Source organism: Eleginops maclovinus, chromosome 10 (assembly GCF_036324505.1).
Source record: "Eleginops maclovinus isolate JMC-PN-2008 ecotype Puerto Natales chromosome 10, JC_Emac_rtc_rv5, whole genome shotgun sequence".
NCBI classification, from domain to species: domain Eukaryota; kingdom Metazoa; phylum Chordata; class Actinopteri; order Perciformes; family Eleginopidae; genus Eleginops; species Eleginops maclovinus.
In genome coordinates this window covers 2,187,997-2,200,497 of record NC_086358.1, presented here as the reverse complement: position 1 = coordinate 2,200,497, position 12,501 = coordinate 2,187,997, and the positions used below count along the sequence as shown (strand labels likewise).

The 12,501-nt window shown below is 43.1% G+C and overlaps 1 protein-coding gene across 1 annotated transcript in view; it reads left to right on the top strand.

Annotated features, from left to right (window-relative positions):
- The window catches only part of pemt (phosphatidylethanolamine N-methyltransferase), a 42,589-nt gene extending 31,566 nt beyond the window's left edge, over positions 1-11,023 (top strand). The window contains exons 5-7 of the mRNA XM_063892463.1: positions 1,435-1,546; positions 9,533-9,607; positions 10,014-11,023. Of these exons, the coding sequence (XP_063748533.1) occupies positions 1,435-1,546; positions 9,533-9,607; positions 10,014-10,068 (242 nt within the window). The 3' untranslated portion in view covers positions 10,069-11,023. The remainder of the gene's footprint in view (positions 1-1,434; positions 1,547-9,532; positions 9,608-10,013) is intronic.
- Positions 11,024-12,501: the final 1,478 nt, after the last annotated feature.

The following is a 12,501-nucleotide window of genomic DNA, read 5'->3' as shown; positions in this document are numbered from 1 at the left end:
GCAGCAAGTGTGTGTGTGTGTGTGTGTGTGTGTGTGTGTGTGTGTGTGTGTGTGTGTGTGTGTGTGTGTGTGTGTGTGTGTGTGTGTGTGTGTGTGTGTGTGTGTGAACAAGCATTCACTTTGCATGCAGTTTAAGCAGAGGAATCACAATTCCTTTCGTTCTCTGACCGTTGAGAGCAGGACTGCCGAAGTCTCTCTCTCTCTCAGTTTTTCTTCAAGTACAACAGAGTAAGTGATGAGATGCACCAGATAGGAGCCGATATCAGTCAGGACAAAAGTTTCCCAGGCACATGTGAGCTGTGACGGCAGTAAAGAGATAACAGGAGTGTTGTTGCTGTGAAGGTGACACACAGTTTCTGCCTTCTGCAGATGCATTAGACGCTGTTTCTCACTTCTGGAGTTGCTAATTGGACTATAATCAGTTATCTATGCAGGGAAAAAGGAAGTCTTGACCTTCCTTCACTGGAAATATAAACAGTCACTCCATAGGTCAAACTGTCCTCAGCAGGAACTGGTCGATTGGTGTGGATTTTGGGTTTGCATTTTCATGCTACAATCGAGGATAACTCTAACTTTAACTCTATAAAAGTTACTCTGGATAATGGGAATGCCACAGCCCGGCACACACGGTGACAATTAGACTCTAAATGTGCCAGAAATGCACCTCGTAAAGCATTGGCATTATATTCTACACACACAGTGAGTGTGACCCGATGATTCAAAGTGATGGCAAGAAACAAACATCTAAACAAATCTAATTACACACACACATCTTCATTTGAACTCCTCCCGATTGCACACGCACGTCTCTAACCTCTGGGCCGACACTCTCTACTCCCTACAAGCTGCCAATTTTAAAACCCCACTGAAACAACAGTGACGCAGAAACACACAGAACTTGTGCTCTGATGTCAAATCTGAACGGTGTTGCAAGCTGTGGATGTCAGAAATGAGGTCAGCAATTATGTTTGCTTTTGTATCCAAAACCAAACCCCTCTGGTATAATCCGTCCCCCCTGTGGTGCTAAAACAAGTCTCATTCTCATACAGATTGGGCATCAACAGCTTCCTTTTGACAGCAAACAGAACCAGCAGCTCCTGTCTACAGGAACCAGTTGATATACTGGTGCCAAAGTGAGGACCATCACACTTCCAGTACCTGCTGGGAGAGTCTCCAGCTTTCTGTTTCACTGAACAGAAGAAAAGAGAGAATAAAAAATGGCTTTCGTTCGTTATGAAATGTTTTATGAGTTTTGTGGGAAAAATATCTGATGGTCACATGTATTAACCCTGTGTGTGTGTGTGTGTGTGTGTGTGTGTGTGTGTGTGTGTGTGTGTGTGTGTGTGTGTGTCTGTGTGTCTGTGTGTCTGTGTGTCTGTGTGTCTGTGGGTGTGTGGGTGTGTGTGTGTGTGTGTGTGTGTGTGTGTGTTTCAGGTGATTACTTTGGTATCCTGATGGAGGAGAAGGTGACCTGCTTCCCCTTCAACGTCTTGGAGAACCCCATGTACTGGGGCAGCACCGCCAACTACCTGGGGCTGGCACTCATGTAAGTGTGTGTGTGTGTGTGTGTGTGTGTGTGTGTGTGTGTGTGTGTGTGTGTGTGTGTGTGTGTGTGTGTGTGTGTGTGTGTGTGTGTGTGTGTGTGTGTGTGTGTGTGTGTGTGTGTGTGTGTGTGTGTGTGTGTGTGTGTGTGTGTGTGTGTGTGTGTGTGTACCTGAGCAGTTTTCAACACACTGAATAAGTGACAGGATGATTGCTGTCGTGCGTCAGACGGCGTTTTATCCAAAGTGAGGTCCGGATTTGCAAATGCAAAAAGCGATGTTTTCTCCAAATCACTTTCCCTCTTTTTTAAGGTACAACATTTTGAGCCTCGTTTCCGTGACAACAGCACATGACTCATTGCTAGGCGATCAAAATTGACGAGACAGCTGCCAATACAATCCATTAGCCCGCTCCCCCGCCCTCCCACCATGCCTTTGTAGTAACTTTGTGTCTCACCCACATGTCTCCCCCCTTTTACCTCTAACGTGTGTTGTCCTCTGCCCACGGTGCCTCTGCCCTCCTTAGCAACGGTCTGTTCTCCTTAGCAACGGTCTGTTAACGTCAATTAGCAGCCGTCTGTAATGTCCAAATCGACCAATCAGCTTTGAGTGTTCAACTATATTGTGTCACGACACAAACACCACGTCTGCAGGCTGCACATCAATGCCGTTGTTTTTTCTCCCCTTGAGATATAAAATAAAAACCCATCAGGCTTCACTGTGAGAGAGTACTACAGGAGCTTAGTCATGTCAGTCACAAACAAAGACTGCGTACAGATGCAACATGGAGGAGGAGAAAAATAACCCCCCCCACACACACACACACACAGACACACACACACATTAACCACTAACTGGTCTCTCCGACACACATGAGCACTCAGACGTGTGTTGAGTAAGAGCTGGAGCTGAAATAGCAGCAGGATTATTATTTTCAGGTATTTTGAAGGATGGTTCTTCAATCACTGTATCATGCGGGTGCATTTCATAATGTTCCCTGGCAGCTTATATATAGCACACATGTTATAGGAAAGTAGGTTATGAGTTAAAAGCTATAAGGTTTTCAAGAGACACTTTTGAAAAGGAAAATGCGATTGGCTTCACTTCTCATTTAGAGTGTGTCGTATATTTTCCATGACGCACATAATAAGAAATACAGCAACAGAATACACGGACAGGCTTACACACTAACACCTTAATCACATTTTACATGCCGTGAAGCCAGAGCAACACATGCATCCACATGTCCGTGCATCACTGCATGGTTTACTCCAAACAAATAAGAAATGTCCTACCCATTTCTCTCTGATTGCTCTCTGATTGATCACTTTTTAAAGTAAGAAAGTGCCTTCATCGTGTGGAATTGCATCTGTCGGGCCTATAATGTACCCTGAGTTTCTTATAATTGCACTGAATACACGTCTTGTAGGAAAGTAGGTTATGACATAAGAGTTGTGACAGTTTGCAAAATAAATTGTTGCTTTTCGAGAGAGCAACTCGGGTTCTGAACAGGAACAGTGCAACATTATCAATGCAAGGATTATTCATCAAACATAAATCAAATAGAGCACATTTGTTGGCATTCAATGGAAAATGTGTGGAGTTAAAGGCATTAAAATATACAGATTTTACGTCAAAAAATGGCACCGAGGATGGCTGCCGTGTCTCGAGCTCCTCACCAACTCCACATCTTAGTGTTTTTATTGTTTGACTTTGTTGGTTGTTTTTAACTTTCTTTGCAACATGCAAACCGCCCAAGCGAGCCCTATCATCCAATATGATAGAGAACAACTTTTACGCACCAGGTCGCTGGAGGACAGCAATAATCCACCACGACCTGCAAACAATGGAGAGTCTCTGTGTTTACCTGTGGAGCTCTACCTGTGGAGCGCAGGAGGAAGACACAATGGGGATCCTGGGCCGGGGTCCTGGTCAGGCTGAGGAAACGTGAAAACAGGCCTGGATAAACGGCGAAGTCCGAGCTAAACTTAAAGCACGGGCCGTCGCCTACAGCGGCGGTGATTTGGATGAGTACAGGAAATCCAGTCATGCACTCCGGAGAGCTATTAGCAGTGCGAAAAGACAATACAGGGACAAGGTGGAGTCGAACTACAAGGGCTCCAACGCCAGAAATATGTGGTCTGGACTAAAACCAATAACGGACTACAAAAGGACAAGGAGTGGTGCTGAGGAAGTGTCTGCATCTCTCCCAGATGAACTGAACACATTTTATGCACGCTTTGAGAGGCCCCCGGCTGTGGAGGCACAGAATAACACTTATGTGAGAATGCTGTTCATTGACTACAGTTCAGCATTCAACACCATTTTGCCCTTCAAGCTCATCATTAAGCTCAGGGACCTTGGGCTCAACAGCGCCCTCTGTGACTGGATCCTGAGCTTCCTGACGGGCAGATCTCAGGCAGTGCGGATGGGGAACATCACATCCTCCACCTTGACCCTCGACACCGGAGCCCCTCAGGGTTGTGTGCTCAGCCCTCTCCTCTACTCCCTGTTCACGCACGACTGCGTGGCCACACACAGCTCCAACACCATCATCAATTTTGCTGACGACACGACCGTCATCGGCCTGATCACAGACGGCGACGAGACGGCGTACAGAGAGGAGGTCAGAGCCCTGACATCTTGGTGCCAGGACAACAACCTCCATCTCAACGTCAGCAAAACAAAGGAGCTGATTGTGGACTACAGGAAGAGGCAGAGAGAGGCACACACACCCATCACCATCGACGGGACTCCTGTGGAGAGAGTCAGCAGCTTCAGGTTCCTCGGGGTAAACATCAGTGAGGACCTGACATGGACACATCACACCAGGGTCATATCCAAGACGGCTCGACAGCGGCTCTTCTTCCTCCGCAGGCTGCGGAAGTTCAACATGGACTCCAGGATACTCTGCAACTTCTACAGGTGCACCATCGAGAGTATCCTGACTGGCTGCATCACCGCCTGGTATGGCAGTTGCACCGCCCTCAACCGTAAGACTCTACAGAGGGTGGTGAAAACTGCTCAGCACATCACCAGGACGGAGCTGCCATCCATGGAGGACCTCTACTCCCAGCGGTGTAGGAAGAAGGCCGGTAGGATATTAAAGGACCCCCATCACCCCAGCACCAATCTGTTCTGTCTGCTGCCGTCTGGCAGACGGTACCGCAGCATCCGGACCAAGACCACCAGACTCAGAGACAGTTTTATACCACAGGCTATAAGACTACTGAACTCCTGAGCTCTGTGAATGTCTACTCACATCTGTTTATAGTACACACATACATATATATATATATATTATACACATCTGCCATATACATCTGTTATACATAATATATGCATCTGTCCATACCTCCTCATTCAACAGTGTAAAGTGTTTAAATACTTTCAATGTATTCCACATATGTATATATTTCACATCCTCAAATCTTTACTGTTGTTATTGTAAATATTGTATTTATCTTATTCGCACCATGTATGTTGAGTTGTTGGAGGAGCATGGGACATAAGATTTTTTTATTGCCAACATATACGCTGTCTCTGCTGTGCATATGACCAATAAAACATTTGAACCTTTGAAATGTGTAGATAAATCCACTTTTTGCCCCCGGTCCACTTGCATTTTTTTCTCACACTTTCAAAACACTCAGCAGCTTCTTACTTTCTTTCTGAGTGATTGACGGTGTGGTGAATCCCCTCAGATCAGGGATCAGTGTCATGAGTCTCGCTCGGGGGGGAAGAAGCAGAAACATCTAGAAAAGAGAGCAACACTGACTTTCTAAAGGTCACTGTAACCCCGTGTGTGTGTGTGTGTGTGTGTGTGCGTGTGCGTGTGCGTGTGCGTGCACAGTATGCAACACCAGAGGGAGAGTCAAGGCATGAAACACTCCATAATCTCATGACATAGCGTCATGCACAAAGCGTGTATTCATGGAGACATCCGTGATCACAGCATGGAAGCACGATATGTGTTTTACTGAATCAACGAGTTATATAATACCATCACTCCAGCAGATCAGCTCCACTTTAAAGAGTCCTCTCCTGCTGATGTTCAGGTGTATATCAGTATGTAGCGTCTCTACTTTAAAGAGTCCTCTCCTGCTGATGTTCAGGTGTATATCAGTATGTAGAGTCTCTACTTTAAAGAGTCCTCTCCTGCTGATGTTCAGGTGTATATCAGTATGTAGAGTCTCTACTTTAAAGAGTCCTCTCCTGCTGATGTTCAGGTGTATATCAGTATGTAGAGTCTCTACTTTAAAGAGTCCTCTCCTGCTGATGTTCAGGTGTATATCAGTATGTAGAGTCTCTACTTTAATGAGTCCTCTCCTGCTGATGTTCAGGTGTATATCAGTATGTAGAGTCTCTACTTTAAAGAGTCCTCTCCTGCTGATGTTCAGGTGTATATCAGTATGTAGAGTCTCTACTTTAAAGAGTCCTCTCCTGCTGATGTTCAGGTGTATATCAGTATGTAGTGTCTCTACTTTAAAGAGTCCTCTCCTGCTGATGTTCAGGTGTATATCAGTATGTAGTGTCTCTACTTTAAAGAGTCCTCTCCTGCTGATGTTCAGGTGTATATCAGTATGTAGAGTCTCTACTTTAAAGAGTCCTCTCCTGCTGATGTTCAGGTGTATATCAGTATGTAGTGTCTCTACTGGGACATGTCTCCGTGCTTTAATGTTCAAAAAGCTCTTTATTTTTGTCATACTGCCTGTGCTGCAGCATCTGATTGGTTAGCTGGCCGGTTCTGTTGTGATTGGTCAACCTGCTTAGAGATGTCCCGCCCCTTAGCCTGTTGTTAACAATGTGTTGGAGTGCTAGTGTTCCGTAGTGATGTATGTTCTTAATTGGCTGTTATACACTCCTTCCATAAGCATTGTGTGTGTGTGTGTGTGTGTGTGTGTGTGTGTGTGTGTGTGTGTGTGTGTGTGTGTGTGTGTGTGTGTGTGTGTGTGTGTGTGTGTGTGTGTGTGTGTGTGTGTGTGTGTGTGTGTGTGTGTGTGTGTGTGTGTGTGTGTGTGTGTGTGTGTGCGTGTGCTCGCAGATTGAGCCCCATCAAACAACAAGCTGTACTAATGCCATTCATCAAGCCGCCCTCTCAAATATGAACAGACTGTCTGACCTACATATTCCTTTTCACAGGACATAGAGTGAAGGTCTCCCTTCATTATGTGAAAACCGGGTCTGTTTTAATGGTGTTCAGCAGTTCTTATCCAACTATCACATCTACTTTTGTCCCTTTTTTAAAAATACATTTGCACATCGAGTGTCATTTCTATTGTATTATGTGTCAAAAAGGACACCAGCTTTTACACAAAGGCCTATGAAAGGTATAAATGTATAAATGTGTTTTTTTGACCCCATTTGCTCAATGTGTTTGCCCAAATACAGCCGGCATTAGAGCTCCTGCGTGCTGGTTCACACAGACAGCACATACAGAAACACATGCATATAGATGCACAGGATGGGAATACAAATATATGATGATAGCATTAATGTATGCGGATACACATTGACAGCTGTCCTCGGTGCCGATCATGGTTCATATAACACATCATGTAACAGTGGAGCTTTCAAAAGGCATCCGTATCCACAGCAGGAAGAGAAACCTGGCATGGAGACAGATTGGAGACATAATTACTGTAAAGAAATGCTTAATTTCTTCTTCCTGTGGCTCACAAACTGAATCAGAAGAGGGGCAAATTCACTCCAGTGCATGCATAACCACAGTAAGAAGAATTAGGTTGTAATTATAACTGTTTTATAAGATATTCCAAAACTTAAATAATACAAATAAATGATTTATATTTTTTAATTTAATTAAAATAATATATTCAAAAAAAGTAAGTATATTAATATCATCATATATATAATATATTAATATTATCACAATTGGTTTTGATGTTTCAATATGTGCAGTATATTCTAATTTAAAGTATAGGCGCTGTGATGCTATAAAGTATATTGTGTTGTAAAACAATTAAAGAATATACTTTAAAAAATACTTTCAAACATTGAATACATTTAAAGAAACATAAATAAACAAAACAAGTCTGAATAGAATATGTGCAGTACATTAGAAACTAAAGTATGAGAGCTGTGAAGCTTCAAAATATATTCAAATAAACACATTCAGAATATTTAAACAACAATTTCCCCAACAAACAATATGATAGAATATATATTTAAAACCTAGAATAAATTAAGATAAATCTAAAGGAATTCAAAATGTAGGAGCTGTTTAGTTTGTATTTAACCAGGATAGGTCTCATTGAGTTCTGGCCCAAGTGACCTGCTTCAGAGTCTCTTTGAGTCTGTTTAAAGAAACCAGCTGTAGAGTTTCAGCTCATTTTGCAGCTGGTTCCAAACCACAGGAATGTCACCAAACCCCCTCTACCCCAGTCCAGTACGGACTTTTGGGACCATAAGAAGACACAAGTCTTCGGTGTGAAGCCGATAACACTTGCAGTCCTTGTAGATCCTTAGATAGAGAGGAAGAGCCCCAAGAATAGCCTCATATATCAGGATGTGCCACAGGGTCAGGGAAGACCATCCAACAGGAGCATATAGGTTGCAGTGGTGCGTCAAGGTGTTGAGGTTTGTAATGAATCCCAGAGCACCGTGGGAGGGGATGCATTCACAGTCCACGGTGCAAAAGGTGTAGGAGCTGTGTTGTTATGAAAGACGTTGTGCAAGCTTTACATAATCTGTGTCATAGCTTTACTTCATTCCAGGTTTACTCATGAATATCCGCCCACACTCTGACCTGATTCCACTTTTTTAATTTGTAATCATTACGTTTGGTTGAGTGTTGAGCTGAGATTATAATGACATGGAGCGCATATGGGACACACACGCACGATGTGTCGGCAGCGAGTTTAGGATAAGTGTTACAGCTTCCTGTCACTCACACCGCGGCACCACATGAGGGTGCTTTTATCCCAGCACTTTTATTAATTACCCCCAATCATCGTCCCCTTTAAGACTTCCTCTAAATGAGCGTGTGATTTGTAATGGGCTCTTTTCTCTGTTGACATAAATCTGGGTCAGTTACACTTTTTCATCAGGTGTTCAGGTCAGGGTAGTGTGCATTTATTTATTTAAAATCAGACTCTTTTAGAGTTTATCTAACTTTTTGTTTTCAAAACTGACCCTGAAGACACTACATACTGATATACACCTGAACATCAGCAGGAGAGGACTCTTTAAAGTAGAGACTCTACATACTGATATACACCTGAACATCAGCAGGAGAGGACTCTTTAAAGTAGAGCCTCTACATACTGATATACACCTGAACATCAGCAGGAGAGGACTCTTTAAAGTAGAGACACTACATACTGATATACACCTGAACATCAGCAGGAGAGGACTCTTTAAAGTAGAGACACTACATACTGATATACACCTGAACATCAGCAGGAGAGGACTCTTTAAAGTAGAGACTCTACATACTGATATACACCTGAACATCAGCAGGAGAGGACTCTTTAAAGTAGAGACACTACATACTGATATACACCTGAACATCAGCAGGAGAGGACTCTTTAAAGTAGAGACACTACATACTGATATACACCTGAACATCAGCAGGAGAGGACTCTTTAAAGTAGAGACTCTACATACTGATATACACCTGAACATCAGCAGGAGAGGACTCTTTAAAGTAGAGACTCTACATACTGATATACACCTGAACATCAGCAGGAGAGGACTCTTTAAAGTAGAGACTCTACATACTGATATACACCTGAACATCAGCAGGAGAGGACTCTTTAAAGTAGAGACTCTACATACTGATATACACCTGAACATCAGCAGGAGAGGACTCTTTAAAGTAGAGACTCTACATACTGATATACACCTGAACATCAGCAGGAGAGGACTCTTTAAAGTAGAGACTCTACATACTAATATAATAATAGACACTGAAGTTGTCTTTATGTACACAGAACAGAACGTACCCTGACCCGGCTCTCTCTCTGTTCCAGCGGTTCCAGTCCTGTTGGTCTCGTCCTGACTGCGATAGTCGCCGTGGCTTACAAGGTGGCGATACGAATCGAGGGGTAAGTCTTTACTTTAGTCTCTCAATGAAGTGCATTTAGTTCATCACTCATGTGCAAAATAATAACAACAGCCCAAAAAATCATACAACTAATGACCACTAAAGAAAAGAAAATGCCTGGAAAAATGAAATGAGTCAATTAAAACTAAATTAAAATGAACATAAATCATAATAAGCTGCTGTTTTATTACCAGCTGTTTATTTGACATGGGGTTCAGTGTGTGTGTGTGTGTGTGTGTGTGTGTGTGTGTGTGTGCATCCATGTGCAACAGTGTGGAGACACAAGACATCTTCCTATCACACACACCCCTCACGGTTCATCACACACACGCTCCTGGCACAGAGTGGTACGGCCTCCCTGTCTCTGATTTATTGTCCCATTAATGTTTGTTCTGCTGTATTTACAGACCATTCACCGAGCACATCTACCTGGAGAGGAGTCAGCGGCGTAAGCTTCAATAATCAACCCCCCCCCCCCCCCCCGAGGACCCCGCCCCCGCACTTCCTGCTCCTGATCCGGCCGAGGATTCCCATCCTGACACGAAGACGGACAGACTGATGGACAAACAGAGCTGGTTATTAATCTGTCTCCAGGAAGGATTCAAGTGTACGGAAGAAGATTAGAAGTCTACTTTGCTTTTTACATTTGGCCACATCCCCAAAAATGATCCTAATTTGACCCTTATCCTCTTCCGTGCAACGGTCCACACTGCAGTGTATGAATGTCGAAGCTACATTGAGCCATTTTTCTCACGCCATTTTGGACGTTATCTTTCCGACAAACTTCAATCAAAGAGGCCCTGTTATTCTTTTGGGGGTTTTCCCTTTCCTTTAGTTTGTTCTGTAGGTTTTAGTGCATGTAAATGGTATGCAAAAGCTACACATTCTGTGCCAGCTAACCAGTCGGAGCAGAAAACGTCCTCTTTAATTACGTTATTAATTCATGTCAGGTATTTTTATTTGTCATCGTGCAAAATACCAGGGTCTCTCACCTGACACACCTCAAAGGAATCAAGTCATAATTAATGTTTACTGTCATCATAACCTACATGATGTCTGTTTTAAATGACACACTGATATGCGCTGGATTAGATTTGTTTTTCTGAACAATCACATGATTATGGATGTACTGGTGTGACTGAAATCTTTGTTTTGTTCTGTACAAAGCTGTCATTTTAGGGTTATAGGAATGGTCCAACCATCCCTCAGAGAAGCGTCTCCTGCAACACTGCCGTTTTCACTGCACGAAATTAAAGTTTCACACAGTTTTTAATGTTAATTATGAACCCTTTTGATACCAGAGGAGCGTTACAGATTTAAAGTGCACCTATGCAAACCATTCACTCTGTACATACACCCCGCCTGCTGAGGTTACCGGGGCATTTGTGATTAAATAAAGAGCGTGTGTTGGTCTCTCTCCATGGGTCACGACTGCTGATTTGCTGCACTTAAAGCGACACCTCTCACGGGCATGTCTGGAGATGCATAATTCGCCCTTCTGTGAATTTATCGGACATGTAAGCACAGTGCTAATTCCCTTTATGAAAGCAGCATGCAACTCCACTGATGGCAGATGTACAGACTAACCTAGATTCTCAAATGTAGGCCACGACACAAAGAGATATGGAGGTTACCTTGTGTAGCATGTCCATGGAGGTCAATGTGGTTATATAGAGACTCGCACAGCAGAGAGAGAAAACATGTTCTTCTGCTGTTAGCTTTAATGGAAACGCATGTACTTTGCTGGACAACCACAGAGATGTGCACTATGAGGTGAATAACTCCTACATTTAAAAGGCGGATGAACACGTTTCTATGCAGTTGAACCGTGTAGGATTTTATGTGGCAAATGCATTTATACATTGATTTGTGACGGACGCATTCAGGCATGGACTTCCTGTTCCAGGGCTAGCTCCTTGAACTCTACTGTGAAAAAGAATACAGCCTCCACCAGACCGGGTTTCCTTTGTGTTTATATATGTTACATATCACAGTCAGGGCCGTCAGTCAGGTCAGAAAAAGTTAACTAATCACAGTTTTACCTTTTAGTTCTACCAATTCAGCTACCTATTACTTGCACCATTTCTTTTACCATACCAAATTCCTCTATCCTCTATTCCCTATCTATTTTCTATTTGTTTTATTTATTAAAAATAATATTACTTTGGTCCCTTTATTGTTTCCCTTATTTTCCTTATCTGATTGTATAGAGGTCTATGAAAAAAACCTCTTACTTTTCACTTCATTTATCACCTCACTGAACATTAATGGTCTTACTGGCTTATGGCACCAAACAAACATGATGGTGACGGCCAAAAACGCCAAACTAGAGACTTCAAAACAGTCGTCCACAAACCAATAGGTTATGTCCTGCAGGCTGAGTCCACTTCTTCAACACCTCCATCCAAGAAGCCTTACACACACTCAATACCTTGCTTTTTTTTGCCTGTATGCTACACGTTTCCTAACAAGACACAGGGTTATTGACATATGTATTTTTTTCACGACATGCACGAAACAATACGTCTGAATCAGCTGTTCTGGTGCCTCCTGTTTCACCCGGCAACAGCCTCCTCTTCTTCTTCACTCAAAGAAACTACTTCGGTTGTATGAAGCTCTACAGTGAAAATAATGGAAACAGCTTTTCCTGCACCTCCTAACAAACATATGTGTGTTTAGTAAACAAATGGTCTGCTTGCAGCTCATAGAGTCCTATTGTGAACCAGGAACTGTTGAGTACCCCAGAGTATTATGTTAGAAATGTACAGTACGGGGCCCCAGCTCATGGAAAATCGCAGATGCTAACCTGCATATGTTGCGCAGTTTCCCCACTTAGCACAAGTTGCATTATATAGCCTATGGGGACAATAATAAAGGGTCATGGGGTTAAGGAGG